General features: G+C 34.2%; 1 protein-coding gene across 1 annotated transcript; it reads right to left on the bottom strand.

Annotated features, from left to right (window-relative positions):
* Window positions 1–355: 355 nt before the first annotated feature.
* On the bottom strand, window positions 356–5,679 carry LOC104900197 (putative respiratory burst oxidase homolog protein H). Its single transcript, XM_010687568.3, has 14 exons — window positions 4,681–5,679; window positions 4,263–4,425; window positions 4,110–4,158; window positions 3,883–3,996; window positions 2,988–3,794; window positions 2,778–2,873; window positions 2,584–2,699; window positions 2,378–2,480; window positions 1,983–2,074; window positions 1,662–1,818; window positions 1,439–1,555; window positions 1,201–1,329; window positions 1,025–1,103; window positions 356–722 (listed from the first exon to the last, which is right to left on the bottom strand). The coding sequence occupies exons 1-14, from the start codon at window positions 5,108–5,110 to the stop codon at window positions 613–615; spliced, it is 2,562 nt and encodes an 853-aa protein (XP_010685870.1). The 5' UTR covers window positions 5,111–5,679; the 3' UTR covers window positions 356–612.
* Between the last annotated feature and the right edge of the window lie 7,123 nt (window positions 5,680–12,802).

The raw sequence follows: 12,802 nt of genomic DNA, 5'->3' as shown, positions 1-12,802 counted from the left end.
TAACGAAAACTTGACACTGTTAGTCATTAAGGACATTTCATGCATTTTGTGGAAATAATGAGGGTACATGGTGCATTTTTATAAAAACAGGAGTGCCTCATGAATTTTGAAAACCATAGGGATATCTGGTGAAAAAATCATTTATTCAAAGACTCCACCACATTGTGACCAAGACTTCCTCACATTATAGCATGCATTTGAGTTGACAAAAAATTGCTTTGTTGCCCCCGGCCGCCTGGGGCATACGCATATCACATAAGATCCCCTATGGTGACAAACGCGTAATTTTAACTAATTTTCTCTAGATTCTACAGCAAAATGAAGAACCTTTTCTGAGAGAAAAATGTACCCTGTATCTCATAGCTTAAAATTTTACTGTATAACAAACAAGCATATACTGATATATAGCTGCTCACTTTTCATTTTCAGAACCTGCTGCTACCCAAAAAGAAAAGGAAATCTTGGTTTTCTGATCTTATCTTGTGTTGTTAGTAATAGTAATGAGTATATAGTATGTATGAACAACAAGAAGGAAAAGAGAAACAGGCCAGAACTCATTCTAACATAAGGTACAATCTACAAGAATTTCACCAGCAAAATTATATGCTACACCTAAAAGTTCTCCTTGTGGAAGTGGAAGCGGGTAGTAGTGCTAAGGCTGAATTCTTGGCAAAGCTTCCTCAATGGTTTTGTCAATGTTGGACTTCCACAATAAAAAACACCTGCAGTATGATAATCATGCATAAAAAGTATTAATCAAGCTATCCTAATGAACAGCACAATCTGTTAATATCTTCGAGTTATAGTACAAAAAAATCTAATAGGCGCGATGATTCTAAATGATGACGTGCACATCACTGCTAGAACTTAGCAGTATGTCTTTTATTCTTAGCTACACCTTAAGCTTGGTGTTTTTAAGTGCTAATTTACTTAGGGCTATAACTTGCTCATTTGGAGCCATCAGAATGACCAAGTGAGTATAAATTGTTTAGCCCTTTGCACAAATTAGTTGAAGAAATGTTACCTATTCTTTGTGATGCATGTGAGGCAGCTAATTGTGTAAACACCTTCCTCCAGTTAGGTCTTGCAAAATGTGTTCTTATCTGTTAAAGACTTTCATGTCAGATGAAGCAGAGAAGCTTGAAGACTAATCAATTATAAGGAAATCAATCTGGTTTTATATATGGTAGTTAAAGATACCCGGCTTTCAGACACCACATCAACTCCATTCTTGGCATGCTGCAATGACTGTACCATTTGAATAAGTGCAGATCGAGCATCGCCTTCTTCATACACACTAGTTAAGTAGTTGTGCATTTCTATCACGTCCTGTTAATCAAGATTTAGAGGAAAATGGAGGAAATTGGTTAATTAATCAGTACTTAAACAGATACTATATTTAAGAATGAATTGGGTTTCTTGGTCTTAAGATACCCACATCTGAATCATATTCTGCAATATCATCCATGACACCCTTGAACCAATCGAAGGAGCCTTGTTCTCTTGTCACCCAATAGAAGTAAGCTCTTTGAGGCCCTTTTCTGCTCTCAATATCCTGCATTTTTTCAGAAACACACACATCAGAAACAAGATCTTAAATAAAAGAGTCATATATATACAAAGAATAGATGTTGATGAGCAGCGTTTTACAGATTCAGCACCTGTGAACTGGTATCCTTCAAGTTATTTAAGAGATCCTTAAGAATGCTGATGAAGGGAGTTGCTCCAATGCCGAGTCCAATGAGCAATAGAATGTCATACTTCTTGTAATTTTGTGCTGGTGCTCCGTATGGGCCTTTGATTATTATATGTGGAAAACTGCACAAGAACAAGATTATGAGGGTCAGATTATTTCTCCTTATATTCTTAATTTAGCCCTGATTCATTTCTAACTGGAGTCGAACTCTTGTACTGAACATCAGCAAAGTTGAACTGATATGCAGGAACATATTATAGTATGATTGTGAAGAGTATTATCTCACCTTGTTGGTTGAGGATCATAATCAGCCACTTGTCTGGTTTCCATTCTCATGAGCCTCCCTTTTGCTGGACGATTAGCTGGAGGCTCGCAGGCCTGCAATTTATTACAATGGCATTGAGGATGTTAGAACCAAATGAAATGCATTACAATCCACCCACCGATATTTACACTATGTATTGAATCCTCGAGACTCCAACATGGGTATGGACACTTTTCTTTGGGGCCAAAATGACAGGATATTTCTCAAAATAGCCAAGTCAGACACTTGGACACATAGCCGTGTCAGACACAAGCATGTAAGTCCGTGTAACAGTGTTTACGACTATATTTGCTTCATTCAACATGTTCACATGAGATATTATTGATTCAGATTCTCTGCAAGTAGACGGATGTTACCTTTGCAAATCTTTCACGAAGTGCTGTAGTCCAGTCTCCTAAGGTTCTAATATGTACACTCAAGTAGGCATCATCAGGTGCTGAAGTGATAGAGAAGGGATGCCTGTTACAAACAGGAATGAAAAGACAATTTAGACAACTATATGTAATATTGAAAGAAAAAGCTTTGATTAAGAGCATTATCCATCTCGAGTGTGTTTATTTACCATTCGAAGCTTGAGATGTCTGGACACTTCACAAACAAGTACATTCCACTCTTGTACTTAAATGCAGGTGGTTTACTCATGTATAATGCGAGGACATTTCCTTGATATATAACAGCCTGCAAACTATAGAGGTGAGACTGTACCATAGTTTCCACAATTTCAGCAAATGAAAGAAAAGAAGGTTGTTTTAAGACCTTTAGGATGTTGACATGATGATTATGATCATGGACGGATGTCAATGTTCTCTCACTAGCATAGAGCAAAACTGGGAACACAATAAACATCCATGTCTGCATTGAATATCATTAAAAAAGATCATGGTAAATTTAGATGGATAAAGATTAAAGATTGATGTCAGGATAATGCATCTGATGATAAGCACAACAAGAATTATACATGCATACCGTTTTCTTGTACCACTCCCTGGTCAGAAACAGGAAATACCCATGAATGATCAAGAGAATATACACAACCACCAGCAAGTGATGCGCGTACCAGAAGGCATTGAACCCGGCCAAATGAAGGAATGGCCACGGCAACTTGATAACATTCCTTCTAAACGAGTGTGTTGCTAGTGTGAAGGCAAAAGCCATAAGAAGGATCATGATGATACCAGTCATCCCGGGTATGCTATTTACCAAATCAAGAAAAGTTGGCTGCTTGAAGTTAAAATTTGGACCAAGCCACCTCATAAATTTCGGTTTTGGACACAAAATGACTCTTGGAAAATCACAACTCAAGTGCATTAAAACATGCAAAAATGTTCCAACTGTGATCCCAGCTGCTATCATCTTGTGGAAATTTATATTATCATCAAAAGGAAAGATTCTACTAAGAAATGATGATCTTAAACGCGTTAGCGTTCTTCTACAAACAGGAAGCAAAATGAGAGCCATATTGAACTTGAGAGTCTCAGCAGCACCCTTTGCAACACACACACAATAACCCATGATTGGAAAAGCCGGATGCTTCTCATAATAGTGAAACTTGTAATAGAAGAGGATCACATTTATCATTAGCCAAAGACCAACTGCCCAAATTCTCTTCCCATTGTCCACAACAAATTCTTTTGTGCCATTCACCACTTTCGATATTGGGTTCCTGAACATCTTAGGGATCATGGTTTTCGTCAAAGTTTGGCTCCTCTTCATCTTGGTTCCTTCATCGGTAGAAGTCACCATCCCCCTTAGCAAAGTTTCAAGTTGCCATAACTGTATATTATCAATGTTACTTCAGTCTAACAAGCTAGAAATAAAAGGAAACAAAAAGACTACATATGTTTATAGATATATGAAAGACCTCTATATATCCTTGGTGATCAGGGTCGAGTTCTTCCATGATCAAAGCTGCATATTCTCCTGCTTGTGTCTTGAGCTTATTTAGTTTGTTAGCTGAGGCACTCAACACTAAAACCTAATGTAATAAACCAGGAAACTTCAACTCAGTTTTGAGCAAACATTTGCAGAAGGTAAAAACAAATGAAAAGTTACTAGAAGAAACCTTGGAAAATCATTCAACTAAATTACCTCGCGAACCTCATCTTCCGATAGTTTCCCATCTCCATTCTTGTCACACCTACAAAGAACAAAATCCATGAAGATTTAACCTTTTCTAGAAAGCACAAACAGAGGAAAACAGAGAAAATCCTTTAAAAATTGGGCATCAATTCATCAACTTACATGTCAAAGAAGATCTGCAACCGAGCATCAATATCTTGACTAGTCATATCTTCCCAAAACATTCTCATTTCATCAATTCCAATCCCATTTGAAGCATCCACATTTCTTCTTCTTGCCAATGTATCATACAACTCCCCTGCAAATTCTTTTGAATCTCCCATTCCTTCACCCCCAAACATAAAAAACAAACAATTCATTCATCAATCCAATTCAAACCCCCCAAAACAAATCATATAAACACCCATAAAGTCAATACACCCAACAACGATAACAACAACAACAACAACAACAACAACAACAACAACAACAACAACGACAACAAAGCCTTAGTCCCAGAATGATTTGGGGTCGACTAACATGAATCGTTCCTAAAAAGCGAAAAAAACAAAAATAGAATGAACAAATTAGCAATGTTTACCAACAATAGCACTAAATTTATCTCGATGAAGCCTGCCATTAACAGCATTCTGATTAAATCTCTTTTCAACAGGTTTCCATGAATCACCATCTTTCCCAGTTGCACCATCAAGAAATCTAAGACTTTGCAATCCTCTTGCAGCAGTTGATCGCATTCTTCCCATCTTTGGTTGCGCTCCATTACCATTACCATTACCATTACCATTCCCAAGCATTCCAAATCTTTTCCTAGCATTGCTTCCAATTCTACTAAAACTCACACCACTTTTCAGATTTTTCTTACCATTATTATTGTTATTATTACTGCTGCTCGCATTCGCATTCCCATTTCCATTCCCATTCCCATTGGTGGGTGTATCCACAACTTGATCAATTTCAGCTGCACCCAAAATCCATTTTGCAGAATCATCTCCTGTGCGATTGTTGGACATTGAAACCCAACAACGCCCACGTCCTCTTTGTTAGGATTTCGCAATGAGAATGGGAGAAGAAAGAAAGATCTTTTAAGGGTTTTGGGTTTGTTGGAAAGATTGTAATGCAGGCTATATTTTTTTGAAATCAATGAAGATAATTTGGATTTTTGGTATGACAATTTTTGGAGAGAAAAATGAGGGGATGAGGTCAACGAGTTAAGAGAAAGGTGGTAAAAAGGAGGGAAATGATTGTATACAATTATACAAAAGTACAGTTAATTCAGTTGGTTTTGTGTTCTAAATATAGCGAGGTAGCTTTTTTTTTTGTTTCTGAGTTTTAGTCCACTGACACAGCACACATACACTGTTTTCAAACTATGGGCGTTGTTGGAGTCTTCATCTCTTCCATACTCAATGGTGAAATTTCAATTATCGGATTAACCTTTTCGTGTTTACCCCTAAGGTCTGTAAAGCATCGACCATATACTTAATAGAGTATAAAACTATCCATAAGATTTCAACCATTGGATTAACTTGTTGGTTGAGTTGATCCTCTAATATGGTATGAACTGGTGTGACATAAAGGTCACATGTTCAAATCTCTTCTCCCACTCCTTTTTTAGTGGAATATTTAGTGCAAGGTATGAGGTTCATCAGCGTGATAATTGATGCTTTTGACGTTTGTTAGTCATTAGAGGCATGTGATGGATTTGTTATAAACCTTTGGCGTACGGTATGCGATTTTCAGAATGTGGGAATACCTCATTAAAAAAATTGAATATTTTCGAGTTACTTTGAGACATAAAGGTAAGTTTAACGTTAGCAATATAAGGGGAAAAAAATTGAAGTTTGGAATGTAACAATGATGCTTTAGCTCAATCTTCTTGAGATAACATGTTTATTTAGACGGGTGTATACTCTATGTAGTCATAACCATTTTTATTAAATATAATATTATGGCAAAGAAATTATGCAATATTAAGGAGTGTGTGGCGGAATTTCAATCACACATTTTGGTTTCCAACATGGTTTCCTTCTATTTGAATCATGTGATTGTATTGGTGTTAGTTGATAAATTGTGTAAGGGTAGTAGTCAAGATTTGTGATATATTATGTCTAGATGATGAAATTGTGGCTCTCTAGTCTCTCTATATTTTTAGGCTCCACGGCAATTGTGATAAGATAAAGGGCCTTATCAGACCGCAATCTCTCACAGGTTAATTCGATCTGGTTTTATGAGTAGACATTTCGAGAATGGGGGACCTTACCAGACCGCAATATTTTACAGGTTAATTCGACATGATTTTACGCGTGGACACTTCGAGAATGGGGATGGTAAGGAAATTACTATGTGGTTGTCAACTTGTCATTTGATTGCGCACGTCCTATTGATTAACAATAAGAATAGGATCAGTATATTGATTTATTATGCGAATAAAAGATAAAGTTTCTGACGGTGTCATGGGGTGCATAAAGTAGAGGAAGATCAAGATCTTAACTATGTGTCTATGTTGCTACTTTCTCTTTCAAAATGCACATTGTTTAAGATTATGTATGTAAGATTCAACGTACAATCATCAATATATCAAGTGACTAGTACTCGAGAGTGTTATTATTGATGCAGATGTATGGGTATTTTAAAGTATTAATCACCTAAAAACTCACGTAAAGTTGGTATCAATGTACGAACTTTTCGCACATAAGACACTAGTTATAACAGCATAACTTGGCACCTTATTAGGCATTAGCTTCAATGTAATTAGTTTTTTATGTGCTTAGGTAACTACAACAATGTTGATAGATAGAATTTTCTTTATTTGAAATCAATTGTCAAATTATCTTGTTTCATCGTAACCCCTTTACTTAGTAGTTTAAGTAGTAGCTCCGTCAATATCTAATCAAATATAAACTGATCATCTATAAAAAAAAAACTAAAAGCTTAAATGGAGAACTCATTCTTCACTATATAAAGTGCAAGATGATATAGGATACCAAATAGATTTACTAGAGTTTCGTCTTCACGTGTTTTGTGAATACATTTCTTTACATAATCCGACTCATTTTAAAAGTAACCATTTTTTTTAGAACATTTTAATATATTTTGTAAGACGGTGTGAATAATATATAGTTTCTCAATGTAAGCTTTGAAATTTGAATACCTACTAATATATCTCTATTCTATAGTGAAATATAGTAAAACAATTTACAATTATTCCCTCATACTCTATCAATAACTAATCCCACATTGTATTGACAACAATCCTAGAGGGAAATGTTAGGGTGGGGGGAAGGATATAGAAGGTGTATGAAGATATGCAATCAATGTTTATATATAAAATCTTGGGGGTGCATATGTTACAAGTTACAGCATAATTTATAGCGTAATAATAAAAAATCATCGCTCCTTTTGTATAAAAAAACTCAAATGACATTAGATTCATGTCATTATTCATATAGTCCATGTCATTTTTGTTGGATCGGAGAATGTGTCATTATATACATGTGAGTTTTCGCTACACAATAAGCTACTACTATAATATAACATGTTACACCCAAAACGCATTCAAGTTTATAATTATTCGTTAATTCGAATTGATTGCAAAAGTCAAAGTCTGAGATAGTTTGCTACCAATTAGCTGGTAATTTAGAATGTCTTCTGATTGATTTGTAGAATTTTAAAGAATGATGATGGGAACACAAACAAAGATACTTGAAAATTTTAATTGGAAATAATCCAGAAGTTTCAGATTTCAACATGCATCATGTTGATTGTTGGTCTAACAAGAAACTTAATACCAGCAAATTAACGGTTGGTAGTAATTATGAGTTGTAGGCACGTTCTCTAATTGAGGCTCTCCACTAATTTCCTTTTGTTTTATTCCATATATCTTCCTTTTTTTAATTGTACTATCTTTTTTCAATTCAATTATATTAATTTTTAGTTTGTGATGTGTAAAGACTTTTTGTTTGGTGAATTATTAGCACGAGGCTGAAAATCAATGGCTTGTATTTTTGTGCATTGAGAGAATGATGTGCAAATAATTTTAGTTGGTTTAGTTTATTATGTTTTCGTGTTTATTTATCACATTACTATGTTTTTTTTAACTATATGTTCGTTCTTTTAATATATATTTTGTACTCTTATATGAATGAAGATAAGATACGATCTTTTTTTTATATAAAAAAGTTACTTTGGATTAATTTTCTTTTTATCACAATACACATCATATATTTTTGTATGTAAGATGCTATTTGTAAGTTGAATATTACTCCTAGTATTAATACAAATATTTAGTTTTTTTTTCATTTTCTCCCCTTAAAATTTACAATTTACTAAGTAATATATGCTAGAGTTTGTCTTGTAACATACCGTCTGCTTTTAAATTAAATTAGGCAATATAATCCCAATAATAAAAAGAGAATTAGTCCGACAGTGATTAAGTTAATTTCTTTCGGTGATTAATTTAATTTATTTAGTGATTAGGTCTATTTTTTAATAATTTTTATAAATGCTATTGTACTTGACCACAACATGTTGATTGTTTTTCCTTTTGTGCTTATCTTTTTGTTAATTGTTATCTCGTCTAAGCCCTAGCTGAGTGGTAATCAGATATTCTTACATTATTAGGAAATTGTTTAATCGCCAACCTCAAACTGTCATTACTCATTACAACCCAATGTCTCCATCTGTCCTTGTATCTTCTTTAAACTAAAATGAAGTTCCTTCCACTATAATTAGCATTATTTTAATAAATAAATACTATAGATTAACATGTGAGATCTTATTTTCTTTTTTCAATGTATTTGTTAGGGGTGTTCATTTCAAATTATCCGATTCGATCCTATCCTACCAGAAAGTTCGAACATCAGATCGGAAATATCAGACATTAAAAAAGTAAATCGGGTATCCGTTTTACCGGATCAGATTGATCGGATCACAAATCGGATATTTATAAACACTCCTAATATTTGTTTGAATAATTTTTTTTGGTGGACGGGGGAGTTTATATGAAGTGGCTAGGCATAGAAAGGGGATAAAACACTAGAGTTTTACAGGCTCAATGTTGAATTATTTATAGCAAGTTACTAAATTTTACTTGTAAATCTAATTTCTACTAAATACTGACCTTCATTTTTAAATAAGTGCAACAATTTAACTTTCAAATTTGCTAGCACACAACTTGATCATTAATATCTCTAATTATGTATTTGTAAAAATTTCAAAATAATTGATATTATGAATATATTCCTTGAACAAATCTAACAACATTTTGTATGATCACTTTATTAAATTACAAGTTTTAATACTGCAGGGAGAAGAGTTCGTACAAACAAATTTGTAATCGAAAATAATATCGCACCTTGCCATATAATGAGCAACTTAATCAATGTCATCATGTGGTGTGGTGCTTAAAGAGGATTTTCTCTTAATGCAAGAACTTAACTCCTACCACCATATCATTAATCTGTTTATCCATATGAATCACGAATGCAGTATAAAGTACAAAGAATGGGAGGGGAGATTCGAACCTGTAACCTACATTCACAGCACCCCAATCTTAGCCACTAGACCAATATATTTTTGGTAATAGGCCCTATCATTAATTAATTTTCTCTAAATGCAAGAACTTTACTCCTATCTCCCCTATCATTAATTTGGGGGGTTGCTAAATGCAACTTTCATTTACCATGTACAACTCATTTAAATTTCAAAATTACCCTTATTCACTCACAATTCATTTCTCCCTCTTCCTCTCCTCTCTCATCACCCTCTTCCTCTTCGAAGATTTCTGGTTCACGAAATTTCACAAATTCGTCCACCATTATACCCCAAATTCGTTTCCAAGCTCTTCAATCTTTTCGAAAATGTTGGAAAATTGATAAATGACTAGATCTTATACACATTTCAGGTTCAATATCAAGCGAATAAGTTTTTTGAATTTCGTCCAACTTTCTTTCAAAATTTCGAAGGGAATACTGGTATTTCGTGCAAGGTGCACTAAACGGATCCAATTGTTTCGTGCAGATTGCACGAAACAAAATCATCTGTTTCGAGTAGTCCACACGAAACAGAATCAATTGTTTCGTGTAATCTACACGAAACGGAATCATCTGTTTCGTGTAGTCTACACGAAACAGACATTACGAAAAAAAATTACAACTTGAATCTGCGAAAAAAAATTCACAACCTGCATCATAATTACGAAAAAAAAATTCACAACTTACATCAAATTGAAATTCGATTGAGTCAAAATTATGGTCCATTGAATATCAAATTAAAATTTGTAGATCTTCGATGAAGTTTTTTATATCTAACAATTAGAGAGGAGGAGAGAGAATATTTTTAGAGAGAAAAAGGGTTTTTTAGAAAGAATATAATAATAAGGGTTTTTTGGGGTTTTTTTAAGGCTGTGTTAGTAAAGTGGGGCTGCGTTTAGCAACCATGTTAATTTGTTATACAAAAGGAAGTAAAATCTTGTTAATATGCTTGGGGCTCTCTCGGCCCTCATGATCGCCAAAAGAAAAAAGAAAAATCTTGTTAGCCGCTATTATATAGGCCTTCAATAATAACCACGATTCTCATTCACTCTCGAATTGGGTAACAATTTTTTTTTGAAGTGAGACAAGATATGAAAAAACAATATTGATTGAAACAAAGAATATGTAACAAAGAAAATAACGTTCTTTAAAAATACAAATTATTAGAATAGACGATCTAATTTTAACATAGAACCTAAAACTGAATTTTTCTAACAAGTCCATTCCATTTCATTATAACACAACACTATCCTAGTCATCATTTCTCTCTTCTTTCCTTTTTCTTCTTGATTATCAAACTACAACAAATATTTTCAAAAAGATAACTTAGTAATTTTACCGAACGGAGTAAACTAATCATTAAATGGATTAAACTAGTCACTAAATGAATTAAAGATATCATTACTAAATAAATGAAACTGGTCACAAAATAGATTAACATGATCCGTAAATAGATCAAACTAATCACTATATTAAAAAAAAGGTGGTATATTCTCCTCTTAATATTGGACTTGGATCATGCCTTAAAATTAAACGGTCTCTTACAAAATTAAGAGCTTTGTAAATATTTAAAAATAACAACACTTCACATTGAAATAAAAGAAGATTGAAGAGCCATAAATACTAATAATTTGACTCAGGTAATAATTTGACATAAGAAATTAAAATTAGAACCATAAAGCATTAGAGAAACGTTAACAACAGCGATTAACACATGCTATTCGTGAGTTTATCATATGTTCAAAATACTCCTTCTGGACTTTATTAGTTTACCCCTTTCTTTGGGACACATTTGCCGAGACACTCATTCGAACATTAATATTTCTAAATTTCAATAAGCAAAAATTACACAAAACTGATATTTGGATAATACACATTGAGACGAATCCAACAAGATCTCACATGACATGACTATATTTTTCCTTAAATACAAATAACAAGAGATATTCAAAGTAATTGTGAACAGTGTCAAAAGTCAAAACAGGTAAACTAATAAAAACCGGAGGAAGTATATGTCAAAACACAGCCCCTAGAAAAAGCATACCCCAAAAACAATACTCCTATCCTACTGCCCTAGCAAGACTTGAGGCAAACAAGTATAGAAAGCAAAAGCAGAAGACAGTCAGATTAGCAAACAAAACCAATTGATTTCCAACTTCAAACTAGAAATAAGTACACAAAGCCGATTACTTGAGTCATTCAAGGGTGAGCCGCAATCGAGATCAAAGACACTCATCTGATATCAACCAGAAGTACTTCTGTCACACATAAGTTAAATAGCCAAGATCATCTCTACATCCGAGGCGAGTTCCATAGCAGGCCACTAAAGCTAATGCTCATACTTGAAGAAGATGGGGAGGGGGTAGATTAATCATTTCAAATATGAGACTAACCTCTTCTCTCCAGTCTTTACCAGTGAAGATCAAAGAGTCTCGTAGATAAACCTAACGATTCATTCCATACTCATGGTCACATATTACATGTCAGACAGCATGAAGGGAATATATGATTCGTCTGGACTGAACTGATAAGTGTTCGAAATACCTTTTTCGACTGCATCGGAGAGAGCCCAAAACCTTGCAAGCTTTAGTTGTTTATTTTGCAGTGAACAAATAAGAGCCAATGTGTGAACCACACTATGCGGTTCACCAAAACGCCCCCTCCCTACATGTTTAATGGGGAAGAATTCTCCAAACAGCTGGATTCTTTAGTAATTGGGCAAGATGAGCCCATAACCTATTCGTCGAAAACCAAGAATGGGGTACTCAAGTTTGGCCTCCACCACTCTCCCATTTCCTTTTCCCAATAACATACTTCAATAAGAAAAACCTAACTCATATAAATGAAAAAAAAATGTATATGTTTGCCCATATTATAAGAAACAAACGCTTAGCATGGTTTAGAACAACTCGACTAGGAAGTAGTATAACTTCCTACTTTTAGACGTTTCGATAGTTGCAACATTACCTATTTTAGATATTCTTCTCTTCCTCAGATGATAAGTCCCCTTTCGGCCTTCACATCTCTCTCCTTACCCTAATAAATGTGTATCCACCCGTGTTGCAACTAAATTACAATGGATGAAATAGCAGATTGCGGAACCACTACGATCCATCAAGAAATTAAATAAGGAGACACTTTGATTTAGAATTGAAAGACACCATCTCCGAA

The sequence above is a fragment of the Beta vulgaris genome, chromosome 7 (genome assembly GCF_026745355.1).
Source record: "Beta vulgaris subsp. vulgaris cultivar EL10 chromosome 7, EL10.2, whole genome shotgun sequence".
NCBI lineage: Eukaryota > Viridiplantae > Streptophyta > Magnoliopsida > Caryophyllales > Amaranthaceae > Beta > Beta vulgaris.
Note: the sequence above shows the minus strand (reverse complement) of the source record. Positions and strands in the feature narration are given on the sequence as shown.

What these genes read in the sequence shown, in the direction of transcription:
- LOC104900197 (XM_010687568.3), bottom strand. Translation starts at nt 5,110, where the DNA reads ATGTCCAACAATCGCACAGGAGATGATTCTGCAAAATGGATTTTGGGT. An exon ending in TTGCAGATCTTCTTTGACAT is followed by an intron (nt 4,159 to 4,262) that starts GTAAGTTGATGA and finishes TGTTCTTTGTAG; the next exon opens with GTGTGACAAGAATGGAGATG. An exon ending in GACATCTCAAGCTTCGAATG is followed by an intron (nt 2,481 to 2,583) that starts GTAAATAAACAC and finishes TGTTTGTAACAG; the next exon opens with GCATCCCTTCTCTATCACTT.